We start from the raw sequence: 24,289 nt of genomic DNA on the forward strand, positions 1-24,289 counted from the left end.
CCATCCATCCATCCATCCATCCATCCATCCATCCATCCATCCATCCAAATGTGAGCTTCTTGAGAAGAGGGAGAGGAGGCAATATATGCTGGGAAAGCCAAACTACTATCTCAACCAACCACTGAAATCTTGACAGAGATAGCAAGGCTCCTGAATCCAAAATCCTTGGGAATAGCAGTGCCCCCCAGATCATTAACCCTGCTTCTAGCCTGAGCAATCATTGTGGAGAAGGGACCTACCTTACTTGTCACCATCTGCGTCAACTGCTGACCACTTTCCATGTGTGGGCAGCTAAACCCAAGAGTCCTAGGAGAGGCACAGCACTTTTCTGTTCTTCCCAACCCCCAACCCAGACCACTGTCCCTGTAGTTGACCTAGCCCTCACAGGGAGCATCCTAGCAAGCAAGCCTGGTGAAGTTGTAGGCTGGCCAATGCTGCTGTGGGTGCTGTATCCACAGCCACAGACTCCAAAGAAAGGTCCCGCCACAGTCCTTGGCATTGTCAAGTGGTTCAACACCAGAAGCAGACAGGGTTTTATCGGTGCAAATGACGCTGCAAAAGAGGCATGACCATCTACTTTGCTGTTGCTGCACCCCAAGGACCGTAGGACCTTTCCCTCTGACTTGTGTAAATCTGAAACCTTCCCTGTCTCCCCATTAGAATGAAGTTCCTTGAGAGCAGGCCCTGTCTCGCTTCTCTCTTCATATCTTAGTGCTTGGTACAGTAAGCACTTATTCAGTATTTTTTCATCCGTTCACTTCTTGTATCTTCATCCCTTCACAGAGTGCTTACACACTGTAAGACCTTAATAAATTCTTGACTTTTTCCTTCATTGATTTCTTTGCATCTCTATCACTCAACACAGCACCTGGCACAGTCAGTCCTTAATAATGCTTGCTAATTAGCTAATTCAACTGTAAGCTGTCTCTTCAGAGGTCTAGTGATCCACAATCCCATAAGACTTTGGGACCTGAGCCTCTGTTTCATCTCAGGAAACATAAGCATGGGGATGTTTCAGAGGCGGGTGGTTTCAGAAAGACTGTTGGAAAAAAAAATGGAAGTGATGGAATGGAGGAGGTGTTGGCTGCTTCTGCTGGGGCTTGGGAGCATTCTGAGCTGCAGGGCTTCATGTCCCAGGTATTAATGGTTCACCTCTACCTCTGAGATGCAGACTTGGTCATGAAAGCTTTGTTCCTAGAATGGCAGCAGCCCAATCTTGGTCCCTCACCCATGAGGTGGAGTCTGATGACAGAGGCATCACAAAGTGGCACTCTTCCTGTCATCCTTGGGACAATTCGTCATCCCAATGTGTACAGCTTCCCTCGACTGACCAGGGAAAAGCTGGGCAAAGGTTGGACTTATGGCTTTCTTTCTATGGGGAGGTTGTGAGAAGACAACATGATTTTTCTTAGGCCACAGGTACTGAGGGTGTTTACTGTTGATGTATGTTTTTGATATTGTGACACTTTTATATAAACTGTTTTTGTGTTTATTATGATGAGTGGTCATGTCCTGATTGATCTAAAAAGGGGGAGCTTCAGTGGGTGGGGGCCCTGAGCATTACTGTGAATATTTGTTTACTCTATTACAACAGAAAAGAACTGTTGTTGCAACAAACATTTATTAAGGGCCCACCTTGTGCCAGTCCTGCCTTGGGCACTGGGGGAAGATGGAAGTTCCTTGAGGGACCACCCCTACTCCCCAAACCTGGCATCCTTCCCTAGAACCTTCACTTAACCCTAATCCCTAACACATCATTGCAGCTCTTTTGGTCTCCCCTTGCCACACAACTGCAGGGATTCTTATGAAATCAGAACAGGACTTGTTCTTCCCTCCTCCTCCTGAATCTGACCTTGAGGTCAAAGAGAAGGAGGCTTATCTCTGCTCCACGTGACATAGCCCTTCAGATACTTGAATCTGAAGCTTCTCCAGGGCCTTCAAGTGATGCCCATACGACACAGGGCCCCAAACCCTTCGTTATCACGGCTGCCCTCTGGATACTCACCAGTTTAACATGACCTTTCTAAGCTTTGCAGCCCAGAACTGAACAAAGTGCTGCAGATGAGGCCTGATGAGGGCAGAATACATCGGGGCCCTCCCCCATCTTCTCCACAAATCTGAGATACTTTATCAAAAGCTTTGCTCAAATAAAGGTAAATGATGTCCACAACATTCCTCTCTTTTACCCAACTACAAATCCAATGGTCTCTCCACACGCCATATATTATATTGGGAAGGTCAGCAGGATGTGCTCCTGATGCTGTCATGATGCTTGGAGGCCAGAGAACAGTGCTCCTTGGAAGAAATCCTTTGGACTATATTTTCTTTTTTTTTTTTTGCATAAAGATCCTCTAATTTATTTTCCTTTTTTTATTCCTTAAGCACACTCATTTCACTTATAAAACATTTTTCATAATTCTTGTTTTATTTCTTCCAGGAATTCTAGTTGAGTTTGTGCCCAAGCTGTCTTTTTCTCTGAGTCTTTGTAAATTTTTTGGAGTCCTCTTCTGGGTTTCTATCTTCAGTGTTCTAATGTGGCCTCCTCCAATGGTGTATGCCTTCCTAGATCCAGTCTGTCCACAGGCAAAAACTGTAGCATTATATCCCTCAACCAATGATGCAACTAGAGGTTTAATACAGGTACGATAAACCTCATCTTGGTTTGAATTTTTGCCAAACACAAAATCAAAAGTGGAGATGTGATCTTTCCCAATGATAATCTGCTGGGTATTTGGAATTAGTCTCACACATACTTGGTGATTATGAAAAAATTCTTTGCAAAGCAGAGGTCTCACTCTTACTGCAACTCTCACTGGTATTTCTTCCACGGTTTTCTAAGTTTTAATACCTAGTGTGTGCAAACATCTTTCTTATTTGTGTTTTCATAGCTTGAATTTGGGCTCGGGAGAAAGCCACCCTGCAGCTGAGGGGAGCAGCCTAGCTCAGGCTTCCCAGCCTCTGCCTCCTGGACTATATCTCCCAGAAGACTGTATGTCTCTCTCTGGATAATGGTGTCTTTGGGGAAGGAGTCTGGCCAGGGATCTCCTGGAAAGTAAAGATTTAGAAAAAGCTAGAGATGCCAGTGGCCAGAAGCGATGGGGATGGCTACAGGTGGAGAGAGGAGGCTAAAGAGGAGGGCCTGGACTGTGAATATGGCGAGATCCAGCCTCCCAGCAGAATGTGGAGGCCTCTGGGACTGTGCCAAGAGGCTTCACTACCTCCCATGTCAGCTGCCCGTGCCAAGTGCTGGGGATGTAAATAGAAGAGATGGCCCCTGCCCTCCAGGAGCTCCCAGTCTAGTGAGGGAGACTACCCTGAGGGAAGGCTTCAGCTGCACATCAAATGGAGAGGTCCCCTGGTCCTTGGGGTGCAGTGGCCAGAGGCCTCTCCTCCGTGTTGTTTCCACTGATAGAATGATATTAAGCCACTTGACAGGGCCAAGGACTTTTCTTTCTGATCCCCAGGCTGCAGGGCTTCAGTCCCTGAAGGAGCACTTGTCAGGCTGCCCCTCCACTGTGGGCCCTGGGATGGCCGCACAGTCACTCTCCGGACTCTTGGCTTCAGCATCCTGGGCTTTCTTTATCAGGGCCAAGGGGATATGGGGCTCCAGGTGGCATTGGTCCTTGGCACTGCCTCCTATCCCTCCCCCAGGCTCCCTGCTGCCTCACTAGGAGGTAGAATTTGCTGAGTTTGGAGTCAAGAATTACATCCCAGGATGGCTAGGTAGCGCAGTGAATAGAGCACCGACCCTGGAGTTAGGAGGACCTGAGTTCAAATCCAGCCTCAGACATTTAACACGTACTAGCCATGTGACCTTGGGTGTCACTTAACCCCAATTGCCCTGCCCTCCCCCCTCCAAAAAAGCAAAAAAAAAAAAAAAGAATTAAATCCCTCTTTGTTTTTTGGGGGAGAGAAGGGGGTGGCAGAGATTGATGGAGATTAAAAGTAGGTTAGTCTATAATCCCCCTGAAACCTGCAAATGGTTATGGGGGAGCAGAGAATAAGTAAGTGAAAGATGATAAAAAAGCATTTATTAAGGGTTACTATGTTTCAGTCAGTGTGCTAAGCAGTGGGGATACAAAAGGCATGAGCATCCTTGCCCTCAAGGAGTTTACATTCTAATAGAGGCAGTCAATACACACATATGTGTGTGTGTATATATGTATGTACATGTATAGATGGATAGATACATACAAGCATGCATAGGTAGATAGATAGATAGACAGACAGATGGATGGATCGATAGATAGCAGTGTAGCCAGACTGGGGTGTTTTGCTTTGGGATGTCTCAAGGAGGTGAGTGGAATCCTAGGACATCAGCGGATGCATCCTTTCTAGGAATGGTAGTGCTGACTTGGTTACATACACATAGCAAGAAGGGGAAGAAGGATGGTAAATGTGGCAGAGAAGGATCCTACTACTTGATTCCCACGTCACCTCTCCTCTGGACGTCTGAGAACAGCCTCCTCCCTGGTCTCCCTGCCTCCAGTCTAACCCATTCATCTCCTCTCAGCTACCAAACCAGTATTCCTAAAACACAGGTCTGGCCCGTGTCACTCCACTGCTCAGTAAACTCCAAGTGGTTCTCCATCACCTCAAGCCGGACCAAATGCAAACTCCTCTGTCGGCATTTAAAGCCTTTTCTGGCCCAGCTCCCAGTCACCTATCTGGGCTCATCATCCATCACTCTCTTCTGAGCCCCCCTTAGCCCAGGCAAGCTGGCTTTCTTGCTTTTCTTCACGTCAGTCAGTCAGTTAATAAACATTGATTAAGCAACTATATACCAGGCACTGGGGTAAGTGCTGGGGTAATAAAGAAAGGCCAAAGTCAGTCCCTGCCCTCAAAGAGCTTACCATCTGATGGGGGGGACAAGCAAACACATGTGCAGACAAGCTATAGTCAGGACAGATAAGAAACAGGGAGAAGGAACTAGTTTTCAGGGTCTGGGAAAGGATTCCTGTAAAAGGTGGGATTTTAGCTGGGACTTGGGAGAGGCCAGGAGGCAGAGATGGGGAGGGGAGAGCCTTTGGGGCTTAGAGCAGAGTCAGAGAAAATCCCCAGGTGAGATATGGGGTGTTCTATACAAGGAATAGCAAGGAGACCAGTAAAACTGGATCAGAGTACGCAAGTGGGGTGTTGTAAGGTGTAAGGAGTCCGGAAAGATGGGGGGGTCCTATGTGGCACTTCATCTCATGTCTCCGGGCATGGTCACTGGCCCTGCCCCCTGCCTGCACTGCTCTCCCTCCTCGTCTCTGTCTCTTGGGGAGCTTTTCCCTATCCCTATTTCCAACTTATCCCGTACAAGGCTTATTCGTATGCCGTTATTTGCATGGTGTCTCCCTGATAGACTGTGAGCTCCCCGAAGGCAGGGGTTGTCTTTTTCCCCTTTTTGTATCACCAGTGCTTGGCACAGAGCCTGGCATACTAAGTAGGCGCTTAGGCAATGCTTATTGTCTTCCTGACTTATTTACGTTGCTGCTTCTTGGTCTTTATTGAATACTCTGCAGTTGGATTTGCGGCTCCCGCAGTTTGACGAGGGGACTGAGCCCAGTCCAGCGTCTGTGCCTCAGTTTCCTGGTTTGTACAAGGGACTGGAGCCGGCGGGGACGTCCCGTGGGGTCCCGTTTGCTTCCCGCCGGCCTCCCTCCCGCCTCCACCAGCCCGGGGGCGGCAGCAGCGAGCGGGGAGAAGAGACCGAGGCCGCCCCCACAGCCCCAAAGTCCTCACAATCCCCAGAGCCCCCAGATCCGCTTACCTCACCCTCCCGAAGGTAAGCCTTCCGATGGGCACCCCACATCACCAATCTGTAGTCTCGCCGCCGGGCAGCAGCCAATGGCGACACGCTCTGGGCCTCTGGGGCGGGACACCATGACGTTAGGAGTGGTGAGTAGGCACAGTTGCCATGGCTGCGGACGCGACGGCCTAGAGCAGGGGCGGAGCGGCGCCGTTGCCATGAAGCCCGGGCAGGTCACAGTGCAGTCCTGACTTCTGATTGGGCAATTCTGCGCGAGGGGTGGGATTTCCGGATTCCTATGCGAGAGGAGGTGCGGAGACCGGAAAGGGAGGGTCCCAGCGTGCCCGGAGCCCCGACCCAGTCCCGGGTACTGGTACTCCAGCCCGGGAGGGAGGGAGGCTTCCCGGGAGGGAATCCGGGAAGGGCCCCGCCACCAGCAATGGGCTACGACGACTTGGACGTGACCATTCAGATTCCGGAGCCGATCCCACGCTGTCAGGGTATGGGGCCGGGACTGGGGGAGGGGGGGGCGCGGGGCTTCTTTCAGGGGCTTTCCCATACATCCACGAGCCTCCCTAATACAGCGTGAGTCCCTGTGCAGTTGCTCCCCGATCCGCCGCCAGAGCACCCTCCGTTCCGCCGGGATCCCCCCACACACCATGCGTCCCGTGCAGGGCCTCCCCCTTACACCCCCTGGGCTCCTTTCTTACACTCTTCGGCATGTCTCCCAGAGCACCCCCATACTATGCAGGGGCTTCCCTATACACCAGGGGTCCCATGCAGGGCCTCCCCCGTACACCCCTGGGTTCCCTGTATACCTCTGGTCAGCTGTGCTAGGTCTCCCTGCATCTCTGGCGTCCCTAGGCGCTTTGCTTAGCCCGCCCCTCCCCTCCCCCTCCCCCTCCCCCCAATCTCCCCTTCCTCTTCCTGCCCAATGGCCAGGATAATACCTGCCTGACAGGTTCCTGGTCAGCCTTGGAGTGTGGGAGCCCCACAGGGGGAGGGCTGGAACAGCGCTTCCATCCTGACACAATACCTTGAAACAGGAGAGCTCAGAAGTAAGACCAAGCTTTAACTTCATGTCTGACAAGCCTGAGATTTCTGAACACTTAAAGCTGAAAGAGGCCTTAGAGGTCATCCAGTCTTCCCCCTCACAATTTCACTTATGAGGAATCAAGTCCAGAGAGGGCCAGAGACTTGCCCAGAGTCCCACAGGGGACAGGTGGGATTCCTTCCCAGGGCCTGTGCCGTCCAGTCCAGTGGCTCTGTCTGCCACAGCAGCCTGAGGGGCAGGCAGCTTGGGACAGACCTGGTCTTAGTCTCCTGACTGCCTGACTTTGGACCAGGACTGTTGTGAGGAGGATAGCTTTGTGGCCCCTGCTGCCCTCTCGGTCAGCCCGGTTACTTTGCTGATGCTGGCTCAGTGAGTCTGAGTGCATTCTTAGAAGCTTAGTGGCTTTGGATTTTTTCCTGTGAAGGTGTCAGACCTGAGTATCACGACTCCCCCTCTCTGAGGGAGGAAGCCCAAAGCTTGCCGAGATTGAGGGATGAGGGAGGGAGACTCATCAATCACCACATCTCCCAGTGGGAAGGGACCTGAGCAGGCCTCGAGTCCCCCAGATGTCTGACTCAGGAGATGAGGGCTAGTGTTGTCTCTTCCATCCAGCCTTTCCCAGCGTGCTTTTATTTAATTATTTTGGAACCCAAGCATTTGATTTGACATTTATTCCTATTCAATCTCTTAATAAAATCAGAATGTCATCCTAATCTACTAAACTCTTTTCGGGTCTTGACTCTGTTATCCAGAATGTCAGCTGTCCCTCCCAACTTTGGGTCATCTGCAGATTGGACCAGTCGTGATCCTTCTCTGACCTCTGATTGTGTGGTTCTGGGATAGGGGTGGGATTTCCAGTTCCTAAAATGAGAGGAGTTCAGTGCAGAGTAACTGACTTTAAAATATTAAAGTCATTTTTTTTTTTTGGAGGGGGAGAGACCTGGTTTTGAATCCACTACCTCCCTTCATCCCACAGATCATTCAGTCAGCAAGCAATGGTTACATAGCTCCTATGGGGGCACCAAGATAAAAATGGAAACAATCCTGAATTCATTCTGCCTGCAGGGAGTTGGTTTTTTAAGGGGATGGCAGCTAGGACACAGATTATCCCCCAGAATCCACATGTAGCAAATAGTCAGAGGGCTGTGGCTTGGGAGGGGGGAGCAGGAAAGGCTTCAGAGAAGTATGATGTCGGTATGGAAAGTGAGGATGGAGGGCGTTCCAAGCCTAGGGAGCCTGGAGACAGGACATGGAGTGCCAAGTTCAAGAAATCAAGGCAAGGCCAGTGTGGCCTGATCCTCGAGGGTGGGAGGGTGGGAGGGTGGGGGAGTAAAGTCCAGTGAGGCTGGAAAGGGCGGGTGGAGGCAGGTGGTGAAGGGCTTTACAAGCTAAAGGGCAGGAAAGGGAGCCACTGTGTAAATTCAGGAAGAGTGGATGTTCTGGGCACAGGAAACAGGCCGACCAAAGGCTGAGCAAGTGATATCTTTGGGGTGGGGCCAGAGAGAGCACCCTGGGAGTCTCTATCCTCCAGCTCACAGCCAAATTCCAAGAAAAAGACATCTCCACTCTTACTGCTCAGGCCTTTACCATCGGCTTCTAGGCCTTGACACTTCTCTGCTGTCACCTGGGATTTCCTTGTGGCCATGGCCTGGCTCCTCCTCAAGCGACCTGTGTGGCCCTGCACACTCTTGACATCCTCTTCCTGCTAGTCTGACCACTGCTGGGAGGCAACTTCGGTCACCCTGGGTTCAGAGCCTGTCTTGGACCTCTAACTAGCTGGGTGACCAGGGCAAGCTGCTTGGACACTTGACCTTTTTCCTCTTCTCTAATAATTGCAGCAGAGGATCTCCCTTATCTGTAAAATGGGGATAATAATAGCACCTATGCCCCAGGGTTGTTATGAGGATTAAATGAAATAATAATGGCAAAGCTCTTAGCACGGTCCCTGGTACTGTCCCTGGTAGTAGGAGCTTAATAAATGCTTATTCCCTTCCTTTTCAACCCACCTGGGGCTACTGATCCCCTTACAGCCCTTCACAATCTAGATCCAACCTCTGCCTTTTCAGACATAGTCACCAGGGTGGAAAGGACTTTATGTAGAAGGTGGCACTTAAGTTTGGCCAGGAAGGAAGTTAGGGAGCCTGAGAGGCAGGAATGAGGAGGGAGGGCATTCCAGGCATGGGAGACAGATGGCCTGGGAGAAAGCTTGGAGATGGAAAATGAAGCATTTTGGTTGGGGAGCCATGGGAAGGTCAGTTTGACTGGGAGTATGTAAAGGGTGCAATATGCTGGAAAGGTTGGGTGCAAAGGTTTTATTTTTGGCCTTGGTGGTAATAGGGAACTGAGGAGTTTTGTGGACAGGGCAGAATTGCACTTTTAAGAAAATCCCTTTGGCAGCTGTGTAATGAATGGAAAGGAGTGAGAAGAGATGGGACAGAGTATTGAACCCAGAGTCTGTGGCAGTAGTCCAGGTGCGAGGCCGAATGAGGGCCCACATCAGAGAAATGGCTGGGGTGAATGGAAAGGAAGGTAGACCTTCATTGGAAAGATCTGACAACAATTACTGCATCTGTGGAGGGAGTTAGGGCAGGCCAGAGAACCCATAAGGATTGAAAAGACAGGGAAGGAGGTAACTGACCAGAGGGAAGGCTGAACTGCCCCATTCTTAATTGGCTTCTGTTTTCTCCATGAAGGAGAATGAATGACTTTTGGATTGGGAAGGACACAACACAAATGTAGAGGGTGTTGGTACCCAAGGTAAGTATGGAGATAGAGAAGCCCTGAGCTGCCCTGTGGGAGTCCCTGTTGGGGAGCCCTCAGACTTGGGGTTCTGCTGAGCCACTGTCAGTCATGTGAAGGTGGGGTGGGGAGAGGGAAGGACAGACCTCCTAGTTTTCAAAAAAAAGGAGAGAGAGCGGTTTTTGTGGCTGTAGGACAGTGAGCTTGGCTTTGATTCCTGAGAGAATTGTGGATCAACTAAAGACATGATTAGGGAGTCTCTCCAAAGGGAGCTGTGACTGCAATAGCTCGGACAGTTTCTTCAGGAACCACTGTGACAGGCTGCCCGACTACCCTGGTAGATCAGGACAGTGCCAGAGCTAATGATTTACCTGGAGTTTAGCAGAATGTTTGGTAAAGTAGCCAGGACTTGTTCTCTTGGGAAAGATGGAGAGATAGAACGCCATTGGATGGATTCCAAACTGGTTGCATTGCTGTTAATGGTTCATGTCAGCTTGGCAGAGGTCTCCCAGGGCGCTTTTACCTCCTTATCAGTGATTTGGTTAAAGGCCAAAGGGTGTGCTTATCAGATCTGCAGCTGACATAAAGCTGGGAGGGAGCGCCCACACACCTGGGGATCTTGATAGCCCAGACTGAGCCCTGGGTTATGTTTAATAAGAGGAAATATCAGAGAAGTAAGTGCACGTGTTAGGTTGGATAAGAAATAACAAGAAAAAATAAAACCCATCGGCTGCACAGGGCCAGCACAAGGGAGGCCTGGTTAGACAACAGTTGGTCTGAAAAAGAACCTGACCTCTTTTTGTGCGGGCTGGAAGCTTAGTGAGTCAGCAGGTTGGTGGGCTGCCCACAGAGCTCAGAGGAGCTTGTGTTGTATTAAGGGGTCAGGTGTCCCCATATAAGGAAGCGATGAACCCTCTGTCTGCCGCCTGGGGCAGATCTCATGTATACAGTGATGTTCAGTGCTGGGGGCACCTTCTGAAGGCTGTGGATCATCTAGAGAATGTCCAGAGGAAGAGAGGAACCAGTGTGAAGGACCTGGGGTCCATGTCCCAGGAGGATTGGGAATGCTGGTCCTGGAGAAAACACGCCTTGGCACGGGTGGGACATGGTAGACTGGCCTGTGAATATGTGAAGGCCTGTCACTCAGAATTGGGGCCAGAATCAGGGGCCATGGAGGGAAGGCAGAGAGGCCCACTTGAGCAGGATGGAGAGCCGTTTCCAAGTAGAATGGTCTGCTCTTCAAGGGGCTGGGCTCTCCACCGCTTCAAACCAAGGCTGGCTTTGTCCTATGTGTGTCAGGGGGTGGGTAGGATCTGAGGCTGCTGGCTCCTTTCTGGGATCTGGTCTTGTATGAATTTCTGGCATCTTTCCTGCTTGTCTTTTTTTTTCTCCTCTGTTGTTCCTCTCTACTGTCTTCTGTATCTACCTCGGCAGTTTTCTTCTTCTCTCCTCCTTTTCCATTTAAAGCGCCTTTGATTTGATTTGCAAGACACTTGGAAAGTGGATTCTCTGTCGCCTTTGCTAGGTGCCCCCTGCCCCTGTCCAGGGACTGTCTGCTGGTCCAGAAATAGAAATCCCATTGTTGTGCACTTTCTTTGAAACCAGCCCACTGCTGTTCCCTTTCCAGATACCTTTCTCTGTGAATCTCTTCCCTTCATTAGGGGGCAGTGGTGGAAATAGCACCTGTGCCCCACAGGGCATCCAGCTTCAGGCCAGACTGTGGGCCCCTGCTGGCAGCTGATACCAAGTAGTGGATGAGTCTTGGGATATTCACTGACCTTTCAGATCTGTTCTCAAGTTATAGCCACTTCTCTGGGCTTATGGGTGAGAGAGGAAGCCTTGGGAGTAGCTGGAATGGCCAGGGGCAGATTGCGCACCAAGTAGCTAATGGATTGAGAAGAGATTGGGTGGGTTTGGCAGAGCTGGCAAGGGTGGGGCTGTGGAGATCATCCAGACCCTCCCCCTGTTTCATAGATGGGGACCCTGAGGCTTAGAGAGGCCAGAATACTGGCTGCTTAAGGGCAGGGGCTGCCACTTTGGCCTTTGTGTCCCCAGTCCATAGACCAGGGCCTTATTCATGGTGGGTGCTTAATAAATGCTTGCTGGTGAATGACCCAACAGGTAGGAGGAAATTTAGCTGGGACTTTGCTCCCAAACCAGCAGGGTGGTTGCTGTAGAACCATCCCACGGGCTGAGGAATGGAAGACAGTCCTTGAATTGGGATTTGGGAGGTCATGGGTGACCTTTGAGAGAGTGACAGGGATGGAAGGCAGATTGCAGGAACCTGAGAGAGATCAGCCCCTGCCAGAGATCAGATGGGGATTGAGCTGAGCCTGTTTAGGGGCAGATGGAGATGATGGCTGAGGCAAGGTTGGGGCCAAGGCCACAGGCTGAGGGCAGAGGAAGGACATCTCAGCCTCTGTGCCCAGAGTGGGGGATTCTGAGGAGGCCCTGGAGGCATGGGTAGGCCTCCTGTCTGGCTCCTGCACCTAGCACAAAGGCCGAGTACTCAGATCTCAGCCACTTTTACCTGACATCATCTGCCTTGGACACTTGCTCTCGGGATGAACTGCAGAGATGACCGCCTGCAAGTCTGGGGACACGAGGGCATAGGTGGGGCAGGGGAAGGTGGGAGGCGACGGGGCTGCTCAACCCGGAGGTTGACAGAGCCTGGTGGCATATGAAGTGCCACCACCACCATCATCCCCAAGTGGCAGAGGGCAAGACGTAGACTCAAGAGAGGGAAGTAACTGGTCCAGAGGTTCACAGTTGGTAGCAGGTGTTGGAGGCAGGGTCAGGACACAGGCCTCCCTGTCTCTCTCTAGAGTACCACCCAGCTGGGCAGTAATTCCAGCACTCCATGGCTTCCAGGGAACTAAGTAGCCCATGTGGCATTGTTGATTTCAGTGTTAGGGAGGGATGTCTGGCTGGAAGGTCCAGAAGGGGCCGTGGCCTCGCCCTCCTAGAGCTTAGTTCAATAGGAGGCAGGGCCCGACTGAAGAAGCCCAAAGGCAGGGATGGATGGCAGGTGCCAGAGGTGGTGATGGGGGCTTTGAGAGTCTGGAGTGTAGATGAACCAGAGTAGCCCAAGAAGGCTTCCTGGAAGAGGCAGGAGGCAGCTGGGCCCTGAGGGGTGGCCAGGGAACAAAGGCCTTGGGACGAGTGCTGTTATGTACATAGGGCATAGCAAGGAGGCTTTGGGGGTGAGCACAAGAGTGTGTGTTGTGATCTGGTGGGTCCACGCAGGGGAAGGCTCTGCATGCCGGGCTGACAGGTTTGGACTAGATCTGACAGTGAGGCTCAGGGGAGTTTCTGTTGTCCAGGATTTCATGTCATACCCTGGAAGGATTGGAGTGACTAGCGCTGGTCTTTGTGGGGGTCCAGCCCAGTGGAAGGGCACAGGACAAAGCAGGTGGCACTGTCCATGGGCAGGGGTCAGGTTGACACCAGCTGCCTGCCCTCACTATTAATGGCTCTGCTTGGTTGTGCTGCCCTTAGCTTGATCAGGACAGACTTGGAGGGTAATCAGGAGGTACACCTCCTTCTGGAAAACCTTTATTCCAACCGTGTTTGCATCTAGGTCATTATGACCCCTGGGATGGGTGGTGTAGGTGTGGCTGAAGGGCAGGTGTGTGTGCCTGTAGGTGGGAAAGGGACTGTTTAAGTGGCTTTCTAGAGTCCAGCCCTGATCCTTCAGGATTACCTTGAATAGGTCAGTATGATTCTTTGGCGTGTGGGAGAGGAGGTGCTGTGTGGGGCAGGGAGGTGGGCTGGGGTCAGCTGTGTGACCCTGGATAAGTCATTTCCCCTCCATTCTTCACCTGTAAACCAGGTGTTCAGAGGAAGGAGGTTTGGCTCTGGAGTCAGAGGACCTGGGTTTGAGCCATCTGCATTGATCTTGGATGTTTCTTCCTCTCTGTGAGCCTCAGGCCCTTCCTCTCAGATGAGAGGGTTGGTCTTCTTGGCCTCTGAGGTCCCTTTTCATCCCACATCTGTGAGATTCTCTGACATCACTCCTGGTGCCCTTCCTGGTGGGGCTGTGGGCCCAGCTCTTTGTCACACTGGTCAGTGGAGTGTGCCAAATTGGGACTCTCCATCCCATGACATAAATGGGAGATTTGCCCAGGGCCCCAAGGCAAGCCTCAGGTCTGCCTGCCTCCAGTTGTGGTGGCCAGATGTGGTTCAGCTAGAAAGACCCAGGCCATGAGTCCTGGGTATCCCTGCTCTGGGAAGGACCAGAGGCAGGGACAGTCATAGAATCATGCACTCTTGTTGGGGTCTGCCCCTCATTTCACGGAAGAGGCAGTTGAACTGCCAAGATGAGAATGGTGAATGGCTGAGCAGGGACCAGCAGCCTGCTGTCCTGTCCTGCTCCCTGCGGCTGGGGCCATTCTTTTTCACACCAGTGCTTCTCCCAATCCCCAGGAAATGGGTGGGAGAGGTGGAGAGGTTGCTGCTTACCCCCCTGCCCACTCTCTTCAGCCTCGTCCCTCTCTCAGCCTCCCCTGGGGAACAGCTCCAGCCTCCTCACCTTGTTCCTGTTTCCCTCTCTTCTTCTGGCCCGTTTTTGGTCTCTCATGCCCTGTGTGGTGAGTGTGCTTGCTTCATGTTGGAGGCTCAGCTTCCTCATTTGTTCAGTGGGCACAGGCACAGCTGGCCACTGTAGTCCTGAGCTGTAAGGCACTTTGTGTCCTGAGGAGGGAGCCCTGCTCCTGCCCATCACCATGGTCCAGATCCCGGGGGGGTCAGAATGTGGAGCTGGGTGTCCTTGGCTTCTGCACATGGGCTGGCCAGGAGCTTCAGGAAGGAACCTTGCAAAGAAGAACCAGCCAAGAAGAATGTGTCCAGAAGCCAGGATGTTGGCAGGGGGCAGTGCCCATAGGGATGGACCTGAGGGGCAGGGGAGGCAGAGCCGCCTCCTCACTCCCAGACTTCGGGATTCCATTAATTTCTTCTAGTGCTGGCTTCCTCCGGTCCAGGGGTCAGTGACTGATCTATTGATTCTCTTCCGAACAGAGCCCTGAAGCTTGCAGGCCACCACTCCTAGCTCCCATAAATCTTAATCAGAAGCCGGAAGGTGGTGTCCTCTCTTTGTCCCTTCTGGTGCCCTGTCCTTAAGAGGGACCATCTTAACTCTGGAGAAGCTGCTTTGGCTTCTCCAGGAAGGTGGTGTGTGTGTGTGTGTTGTGTGTGTGTGTGTGTGTGTGTGTCCTCTCCATGGAAATGTGGGGTGGGGTGGGCTTTTTCCCTGATGCTGATGCACTCACAGAAGGGTTTGTAGCACAGGGTCTTGTCTTCTCTACCTCTCATTTCAGGCTGCGTGAAACACAGAGGTGACTGTCCTGCCCTTATCAGACCTTACCTGAAGGACTGTGGTCAGTTCTTGGCAACATGACTTCACAAGGACATTGAGAGACTGGCCAGAAGGCCCATAGAGAGGGGGAAGGGCCCAGAATTTATGCCATGTGAAAATTCCTTGAAGGCACTGGGGGGTTAGCCTGAAGGAGGGAATACAGAGGCCTTGAACATTCTGTTGGGTCATCCTGTGGAGGGGAGGAGTCCTTGTACCGAAGCAGGGGCAGCCACATGGGCCGCTGATCTTGCCCAGGGAATGGCAGTCCATCCTCCATTCATCCACCACAGTGATATGCCTCAAGACAAATTGAGGTTTGTTGTCAGGAAGAACATTTTAGTAATGAGAGCTGTTCCACGGTAGAATGGACTGCCTCAGAGGCGGTAAGCTTTCCTTCCTTGGAGGTCTGGGAACAGAGGCTGGACGGCCACTTGCTGATGTGGGAGGATTCCTGCCAGGTGTGGACTGGACCGGATGCCACTGAGCTCCCTTCTGCCCACCAGACCCTGATTCTGTGCATCGTTGGGAGAGAGCCAGGCCAAAGAAAGCCCAGGAGATCTGACCAGAAGACATGGGCATAGGTCGAGGCTAGTCTTTTTCTAATTGGCTGCTTCTCAGCTCCTTCCAGGCTTCAGCTTTGTTTTCAAGAATCCCCTTTTTCCTTATCAGGAGAACATTAGTAAGGGCTTGGCCTCTTTTCCAAATCCTCATATCCTCGGTGCCTTGCATATCTTAGGCAGGGCCTTCCATGCTTCTGCCATGTTTCTTCAAGGGACAGACAGGGAAGGCTTTTTATAAGAGTCAGGCACAAGGTTTTCCTAGAGGACCCTCTTTGGATTATCCGTTTAGAGATAGAAGAGATGATGGGGCAGGTAGGTGGTGCAATGAATAGAACACCGGCCCTGCAGTCAGAAGGACCTGAGTTCAAATCTGGCCTCAGACACTTAACACAAAAACTAGCCAGGTGACCTTGGCCAGGTCACTTAACCCCAATTGCCCTCCAAAAAGCAAAAAAAAAAAAGAGAGAGAGATAGAAGAAATGGAGAGGTCATCTAATCCACCCTCCTCATTTGAGAGTTGAGGGATCTGAGGCCTGACGGGGTTAAACCCATGATACCAGTTCCAGGGCCACACTTTGAGAACTGCCCCTCATGCTCCCTTTGTCCCAGACAGACCTACCGGCTCTTCCTCATAGCCTGCAGGTTGTCTCCCACTTCATCTGGAGCCTCTGAACAAATGCTTCCCTCCCCTCCCATCTGGTATGTCCTCTCTCCTCATCTCCATCTGGCTTCCCTTCAAAGCACGATCTGATGTCACCTCCACAAGGCCTTCTCCCAACAGCCCTGAAGTTAGCATCATGCTGTGACATTTCCTTGTGGGCTGTCTTTGTCTACCTAGGTCCCATAACCTTGTGGAGGAGTGTGTGCCCCTTACGGGTGAGGTCTGTTTCATTTTCCTCTCTATGTCACCAGTGACTCACACATTAGGAACTTAAAGTGTCAGGCATGTGATCAGGGCATGGGATGCCCAGAAGGCAGACTTTCACAGGAGTCTGTGGGCACAGCTGCAGGAGGATGAGAGGAGCCAGCAGGAAGGCGTCTTTCTTTGGGGTGTCAGACGCCACCTGAATGTGGATGGCGTGGTGCCTGTTTCCCATATGGCAGCTGAGCCTCCCAGGGAATGGCAGGCCTTCCTCCATTCAGCCCCCACAGTGATATTCCTAAAGTCATGCCACCTACTCAGTCAACTCCAGGGGCTCCCTGTTACCCCCAGGATTAAATACAAAATGCTTCTTTGTGACCTGGCTCCGTCTTTCCTTCCCGGTCTTCTTAAATGTTACTCTCTGACGTGATGGTGACGCTGGCCTCCTGGCTGTCTCACAAACACCCCCACCCCGCCTTGGCTTTGGCCATTTTCTCTGGCTGTCCTCCACGTCTGGAACACTCTTCTTCATCCCTTCCTCCCTCTAAATCGCAGGTAAAGTCCATCTTCTCTTGGAAGCCTTTCCTAGCTTTCCTTAATTCTAGGGCCTTCCTTCTGGTCATTGTTTATCCTTTGTACACATTTGCATGTTGTTTCCCCCATTTGACTGGGAACTCCTTGAGGGTGTTTTTTTTTTTTTTTTTGCCTGGCTTTTTGGTAGGTATTTAATAAATGTTTATTAACCCACTGTCATTATGATGGATGAGAGGGTGTGTTGATGGCTCAGTGCAGCCCCTGGGGAGGAGGTCCCAGAGTGATGCAGGCCCCAGGACCAGCCTTCCCCCTCAAGTAAAGGTGGGATGAGCAGGGGAGCCATGCTGAGGATGTGGCCAAGGAGACTGGATGAGAGGTGGGATGATGTAATGGGACTGGACTGGACTTGACTGGGAGTGCGGTGGGGGTGAGGATCTGGTGCCCCCTTCCAAGACTGACACACATGGTGTGACCTCGGGCTGTCAAAGGGGGTGGTGACGCTTGCCTTTCCTCTGCCTCTTGGCACCAAGATGTTTGCCCCAGCCTCAAATGTATGGTTCTGGGTTGGATGTGAAGGCCTCAAAGGCCCCTCTCAGCTTTAGGTCCTGGGCCATTTGTCCTGATGAAGGCACTCATGTCCTTTTGGAGGCCGGTGGGAAGAAGGGCCAGGGCCATACCCTGATTCTAATTTCTTTTCTTGAGGGGAACACTTGTTGTAGCTTGACTTGGATTATATTTCAGAAGCTAGCGCAGACCCTGAGAGAAGGGAGAGAGTGCATCAGCAGCCGGTGGTGATTCTTCTGGGCTGGGGAGGCTGCACAGACAAAAACCTGTCCAAGTACAGTACCATCTACTTCAACAGGGTGAGTGAGGGGCCTTCCCCACTCCCTGCCTACCTGGAGCCTCGGCAAGCCCTTAGGCTCCAGGCTGGCCCCTTCTCTCTCCCAGGAGCTTATGTTAGTGTGTGGAGGTCCAGGGCCCTGGGCTTGGCACCGTATGGGAAGGAAAAGACCAGACCCTGTCCTCAGAGAGCTGCTGGTTTAATGGCAGGAGATGGTCTAGGAGGCATGCCCACTAGCAGCCTGGGCTCCGAGGGGAGGGTGGGAGCAGCTCTCATGTCAGTTACGGGTGTGGGATGGAGAGTCAGTGCCAGAGACAGGGAAGTGACCAAGAGCTGGGTTGGCAGGTCTTGAGAGTCAGGCCAAAGGGTGTTGGGGAGTGGCCAAAGCTGGGAGGCTGGTGGTCTTAGTTCGTCCCCAGGGACCCTAGAGCAGAATTCAGGGGCAGAAGCTCCATGGTCCTCTGCTGAGGGTGCCTCCTGGCCTTGGCAGCCAAGCTTCTGGCTGAGGAGGCACAGTCTTCCTGTTCTCTGCCCTGCCTGGCCTGTTCCCTAGGCTGCCGCCTCTGAGATGAGTGACTGGCTGGCTTTGAATGGCACACATAGGGTTACCCCGACTCAGAGAGCTAAGAGCCTGTATTCTTGGAGCTTCCTGCCCAGAGCTGGTGTGCCTCCAGAGGGGTGAGCTCTCCAGCAGGAGCTGCTTGGTCCTCTCACAACCCTGAGATTCTTGGACTTTTGTTCTCCTTGGCCTGCTGGTTTCTTCTTTATTCCAGAGCTTTGTGAAACAGCCTTTGTTGATGATGCTGGTAATGAGGCTTTCTCTCTTCCAAGGCTGGTTGAGCCTCTGCCTCCTTGACCCTGCCCTGTGCTTTTCTCCTAAGTCTTCATCTTATTCAGATGAAGAAATTGGCCCAGAACGGGCTAGAGACTTGCTCATAGTCACACAGCTCATCAGTGATGGGGCCCAGGTAGACCTCAGCATTTCTGCCCTCCAGGCCTGGGGTCTTTCCTCTCCAGTTCCTCATTTGTCTTGGGCAGAGTGTGAACAGATCCCCTTTCTCTGAGCTCCACTGATACGAGATTGGAATTTTTTTGAAAGACATTTTTACCAGAAAACAGACAAAATGACGAGGTCTAAAGATAGAGCATGAAGCCCTTTCCCCAGTCACCCCTGCAGTCCTTTCATGTAGGCCCTGGACCTCTACTCTCAGGGACCCTGGGGAGGCCTCTAGGCTGCTTTCCGGTGCCCACCCCTCCAGGTGGCCTCCCCATCTTGCCACTGGGCCCAAGACCATTCACGGGTTTGTTGTTGGCTTCTGCCCTTTGGGGAAAAGCAGCTTCTCATCAGGTCCTAGACTGGGGGCCCCCACTCTGCCTCTCGGGCCAGAGGTGGACTGACTCCTTTCATGCCAATCTAGGACCTGTTGAATGACCTCCCTGCCCCTCGGAATTCCTGTTGGGTAGCTGAAGGGTCCCTCAAGCTTTCCCCTCACAGGGCAGGGCATCGATGACTGACGGGCACTCAGCCCAGTGAGTCCCTGGCTGGAGCTTTCTTGGTTCAGGGACCCCTGAGCAGTGGCCTCCTCAAATCCCAGGAAGCACAATTACCCACAGCTTCAGTAAAGGGCCTGGCATGCTGATAGTCTAGGTCTCCTGCCTCCTCTGGCCTTCTTCCCTCTTTCCCTTCCCCTTCTGTGTCTCATGGGGTCCTGGGAAGGGTGTGGGCCCCTCTGCTGCTTCCCTTCCCCACTGTGGCCTCTCCCTGGCCTTCATGGTGAGCCATGGCTGTCTCTGACTCATCCAGGATACTCTGCTCCTTTCAGGCTCAGCCCAGAGCTCCCTCCTACAGCAGGCCTTTCTGATTGCCCTTTCTGATTAGTACCTCCACACACGCACCCAAAGTTATCCTGTACACAGTGTGTCCCCTAATAGCGGTTGGGGCCTGGCACGTGATTGGTGCCTCATAAGTGTCCAAGGCTTGATCGGGGCTGCATCCCCAGGGTGGGACTTGCAGCTTTGCTCTGTCTAATTTGAGATGAGCCCTATCTAGCCAGAAGAGGAGATTTCCTGGGGAGAACACAGGTCCTCAGGAGCAGGCCGCATTCTCCATCTTTAAGGGTAAGGCAGGCTTTGAATTCCAGCTTCTTCTTTGGAGAGAGGAAAATCAAGGCACAGAATAGAGAAGTGGCCAATCCAGAGTCCTAAATACATCTGACTCACTGAAGGTGGCCTTGTGTAAGTGTAACAGCAAGTTAGTGACCAGGGCAAGATTGGGACCCAAGGGCCCAGGGCCCTGCCTCCTGGACATTTAGATGGAGGTGAAGGGAGCAGCTTTGTCATGGCTTCCTTCTGCAGCATTCCCCTTCTCCTCAAGGACAGCCTGAGAGAAGGCTCAGGCGTCCTAGAGGACCCTCAGTCTGAGCCAGTGTGGACACCCCTTCCTTGCACATCTCTTCGGTCCAATGCCATTATCTATGGAAGGAGCTTAGGGTTTAGGGGGTGTTGGGAACCGTGCAGACTGGGGAGGAGAGAAGGAAAGCTGAGCTGATGAAAAAGCAAGAGCAGCTACCAGGCTGGAGGGGGGAGAGGAAGAAAGGGAGAGAGAAGGGACAGAGGGAGGAGAGAGAGACAACCGAGAGAGACAGGGAGGAGAGACAGAGACGGAGGAGGAATGGGGGAAAGGGAGAGAGGAGGGAAGGAGAGAGGGAGAGACAGGGGAGAGGAGAGGAAAGACAGGGAAGAGACAGAGGGGAATGGGGGAGAGCGAGGGAGGAGGGAAGGAGAGAGGCAGAGACGGGAGAGGAGAGGAAAAACAGGGAGGAGAGACAGAAGGGAATGGGGGAGAGGGAGGGAGGAGGGAAGGAGAGAGGCAGAGACAGGAGAGAGGAAAGACAGAGGGAGAAGACAGACACAGGGGAAGAGGGAGAGAGATGGAGACAGTGAGGAGACAGACAAGAGGTTGTGACTAGGGACCCTGGAAGGAGGAGCTGGATCCTTTTGGAGAGGCTGGAGGAGCCCACCCTTTGCCACTGGGTACCCAGGACTGCACCCAGCCCTCCAGGCAGGCAAGGCTGTGTACACAGGAGTCAGGCTGGCTTCTGGTCTGTCTCGGATGCTGAATGTCACCTCCTTTGTCTCATCTCTGTTCCCTCCCCTTAGTTCCTCTTGGCTGGGTAAGTTATTGAGGATAACTATAGAATCCTGTGCTTAGGTGTCCCCAAAACTGAACTACTTATGTGAAGGGTAGACAGTAATCACCTTATAAAAGACCCAGAGGTCCTGGCGGGCTGCTAGCTCTGTAGCAGCTCCAGTCCCCTCATGTGATAGCAGTGAGAGGAGCACGTTGGGACCTCAGCTTTAGCCCTAGGCTGGGGACGAGGGGAGGGAGATCCTCTCCTTTCCTTCCTCCCCCTTTGAAAAGGGAAGTCTAGCAGGTGCCTGGGATGGTGAAGGGGTTCCCTTGGGAGTCATTTGAGGAAAAGAGGAACCAGGAGATGGTGGAAGAAGTGAGATTGCCCCTCTGTGGGTGCTGGGTAGAAGGCATGGCTCAGTGTAGAGCTGAACCACAGCTTCTGAACCTGGGCTTCTCCAGGCTGTGGTAGAAAACTGAGTCAGATGACATGAGGCCCCTGACCCACGGGGACCTTGTGTCCCAGGTCTGCTGACACCTTCCCCTGTAGCTCCCCTCTTCTCCCCCCAAAACCCCACACCATACTGCTGCTGGTGCCTGAAACCTTGTAAGCTCTAGGAGGACAGGCCTGCTTCTCATTTTGACTTGTCTGCAGAGTAGATGCCTAGTGTTTGCTGGTCTAAACTTGTGAAACCTGAACTTCCTCCCCAGCCTTCTGATATGAAACTCAAACTTGGTTCTCTCCAGTTTCCTGGGGTCTCCCTGCCCATCTTGGCATGGTGGGTTAGAGTGGCCAGGTGTGAAGGCCCAGCAGTTTGGGTGGTTGGCAGCATTAGACAGTGTATGAGCTGGCCTCTAGTTCTGGGATTGTGACTTTGCAGGCTGGCTTCCTCCTGTGGGTGGGTGGGTTCTGTGGAGCTTTAGAGCTGACCTTGTGGGTTGGGGGGTGTCTCTGTGCCCCACAGGGATGCATCGTGATCCGCTATACTGCCCCCTGGCAGATGGTCTTCTTTGCGGAGCCCTTCGGCATCCCCTCCCTGCGCAGCCCTGCCAAGAAGCTGCTGGAACTGCTCTTTGACTATGAGATTGAGAAGAAGCCCCTCCTCTTCCACGTGTTCAGCAATGCCGGGGTCATGCTGTACCGCTATGTCGTGGACCTGATCCATACGCACCGCCAGTTCAGCCACCTCCAAGTGGTGGGCACCATCTTCGACAGTGCCCCCGGCAACAGCAACTTGGTGGGTGCTGTGCGGGCCCTGTCCGCCATCCTGGAGAACAAGCAGCCCGCCCTGCGCATCTTCCTCCTCCTCACCTTTGCCCTGGCGGCCGTCTTCGTGTGGCTGGTGCTCTCCCCGGTCACCGCCATTTTCCATGTCAACTACTACGACGCGCTCATGAAACAGTCATCGCGCTGGCCCGAGCTCTACCTCTACTCCAAGGCCGACCGGATCATCCGGGCTTGTGACATTGAGCACATGGTGGTGGCACGGCTAGAGCAGCAGGTGCTGGTGCGTGCTGTGGATTTCTCGGCCTCTGCCCACGTCAGTCACCTGCGGGACTACCCCACCTACTACACCAGCCTCTGTCTCTCCTTCCTGTACAACTGTGTGAACATGTGAGGGCTCCAGCCCCGGCCTTGCCCATCCTCGGGTGCCCCAGAAATAAAAGTCGGCTCCCCCTCCAGCCTGGGCTGCCAGCTCTCCAGATGTCTGTGCCTTGTTTCCTTAGCCCAGAGCCTGGGGCTTTTCTTCCCAGGTGCCAGACAGGCCGGAGGCCAGCAGGTTCATGGAGCACCTTCCTCTCTTTCCTTGCCAGGGGCCCCATCGTGGTGGCAATGAGCACAGACCGGGGAGGGGAACTAGGAAGTGGCCTGGTCAGGCTATTGACCAGATTCCCCTCAACTGCCTCTCCCATCCCAGTCAACCGCAGGAGGAAGGTGCACAGATACAAACCAGAGGCCAGGGCTTGGGGATGATGGCAGCTACACTCAGGTAGAGACTTGGGCCTCACCCCAAGCCCCACTGACTCAGTTTTGACTTCTAGCAGTAAAAGCAGCCTGGAGTTGTAGCCCAGTGGCTTTGGGAGACAGGCCCACTGCCCGCCAAACCTGGCCCAGGTAGGGGAAGGCTGTCCCAGATGCGTGTGGGATTCAAGCCTGGGAGTCTGTAGGTGCTGGCCAGGCTTCAGGGGAGAACCTGCTTCACTGGATACTTGCCAGACCACTCAAGGAGCCTTTTCCCTTCCAATGGTTTGCTCTACAATGGGTTGCAATCTGGAGTTCAGCAATCTTGAATCTTAGTACCTGACCCAGTTTGGGTCATAGAGGGCTCAGAACTGGACCAGAATCCCCTCCCTAGCATCCTTTACCAAGGAGTCAGCCTGTCTCTTATGGGAGCCACCTACAGCTCTTGTTAGGCCCTTTCTCCTGACATCCAGTCTGTTTGTCTTTGCATAGACTCCCCGCCCCATTACTTTGTGGCCTCTCCAGAACCTAAAGCAGGGACCCCGTCTCCCCCCAAAGCTTCTTCCTAGGATTCAGCTGATTCTCATGGGGCTGAGATCTGGGCTCTTCCCAGTCTGGCATCCTGCCCTGGACATGCCCCAGCTCATCCATATCCTTCCTCACCCCATGGTGTCCGGCTGGGCACATCCTGCAGACCTGGCCTACCCAGGATGCTGCTTGATTGCCTCCAGTAAGGATGCAAGGGATGAAACCCCTTGGTTTCCTCGGCTGCTGTGTTCAGCTCAGCAAGCCGCTGGCCCTCTAACCCCGAGGTCTCATTCAGACGAATTACCCACTAGATACACCTTCCTGTCCTGGACTTGGTGAACCCAGGTGGAAGACTTTCCATTTCTTAGGAAATTCTAAGTAGATTTGCCCTAGCCCTGGCAAGGTGTTCTTGGACCCTGTCTTCTTTCCAGCGTGGTCTCTCCTTCCCTCCCTCCCAGTTTTATGTCACCTGCACATTTGATGAGCATGTTGTTCATGCCTTTAACAACTCAGGGCCCTGCAAAGATCCCTGGGGTTCTCCACTGGAGACCTTTCAAGGTGCCATCAAGCCATCTGTGATCCTTTTTTGGGTGGGGAGAGGAAGGGAAAGAGGATGAGCAGCTCAGTGAGGGAGATGTCAGCATCATGTGGGGAAAAGAACAAGGATCTGAGTTCTAGTCTTTGTTGTGTGATGTTGGGGGGCTCTGGAACCCTGCTTGAGCCCCTTCTCACATTAGTGAAAGGAGGGGACTGGGTGGCCATGCTGGGCTCTGGGAAGTGAGCTGGTCCTCTGGCATCCCTTGCCCTGGAGTGTGTGGAGATCCGTGATCCCCAAAGACCCCATCGTATTCCACATTCTGTAGCTCCCTCTCTGGACTCTGCCAGTGCCTGTGCCCTGTTGTTCCCACCCATGGCCAACAGGTGGCAGTGCGGCCCAATACAGGTTTGCCTAGGCCAGAGCCCTGGGGAGCTGGGGGTCAGCCTGGGCTGG

The 24,289-nt window shown here is 52.9% G+C and overlaps 2 protein-coding genes across 5 annotated transcripts in view; one reads left to right on the plus strand and one right to left on the minus strand.

The window, feature by feature from the left end:
* The window catches only part of LOC138165419 (small ribosomal subunit protein eS8), a 230,373-nt gene that overhangs the window by 84,524 nt on the left and 121,560 nt on the right, over window positions 1-24,289 (minus strand). The window lies entirely within an intron of this gene.
* On the plus strand, window positions 6,018-22,513 carry LOC138165417 (transmembrane protein 53-like). Of its 3 annotated transcripts, none has more exons than XM_069093751.1 (3): window positions 6,018-6,234; window positions 17,578-17,699; window positions 21,773-22,513. In XM_069093751.1, exons 1-3 carry the CDS (start codon window positions 6,033-6,035, stop codon window positions 22,424-22,426), a joined length of 978 nt encoding a protein of 325 aa, XP_068949852.1. In that variant the 5' UTR covers window positions 6,018-6,032; the 3' UTR covers window positions 22,427-22,513. The 3 variants fall into 3 exon arrangements, with proteins under 3 accessions (XP_068949852.1, XP_068949853.1, XP_068949854.1); XM_069093752.1 differs by having other exon boundaries at window positions 17,581-17,699; XM_069093753.1 differs by lacking the exon at window positions 17,578-17,699 and having other exon boundaries at window positions 6,095-6,234.

The sequence above is a fragment of the Petaurus breviceps genome, unplaced genomic scaffold (assembly GCF_028583685.1).
Source record: "Petaurus breviceps papuanus isolate PSGF00001 unplaced genomic scaffold, PetGlider_PUasm1.0 208, whole genome shotgun sequence".
NCBI lineage: Eukaryota > Metazoa > Chordata > Mammalia > Diprotodontia > Petauridae > Petaurus > Petaurus breviceps.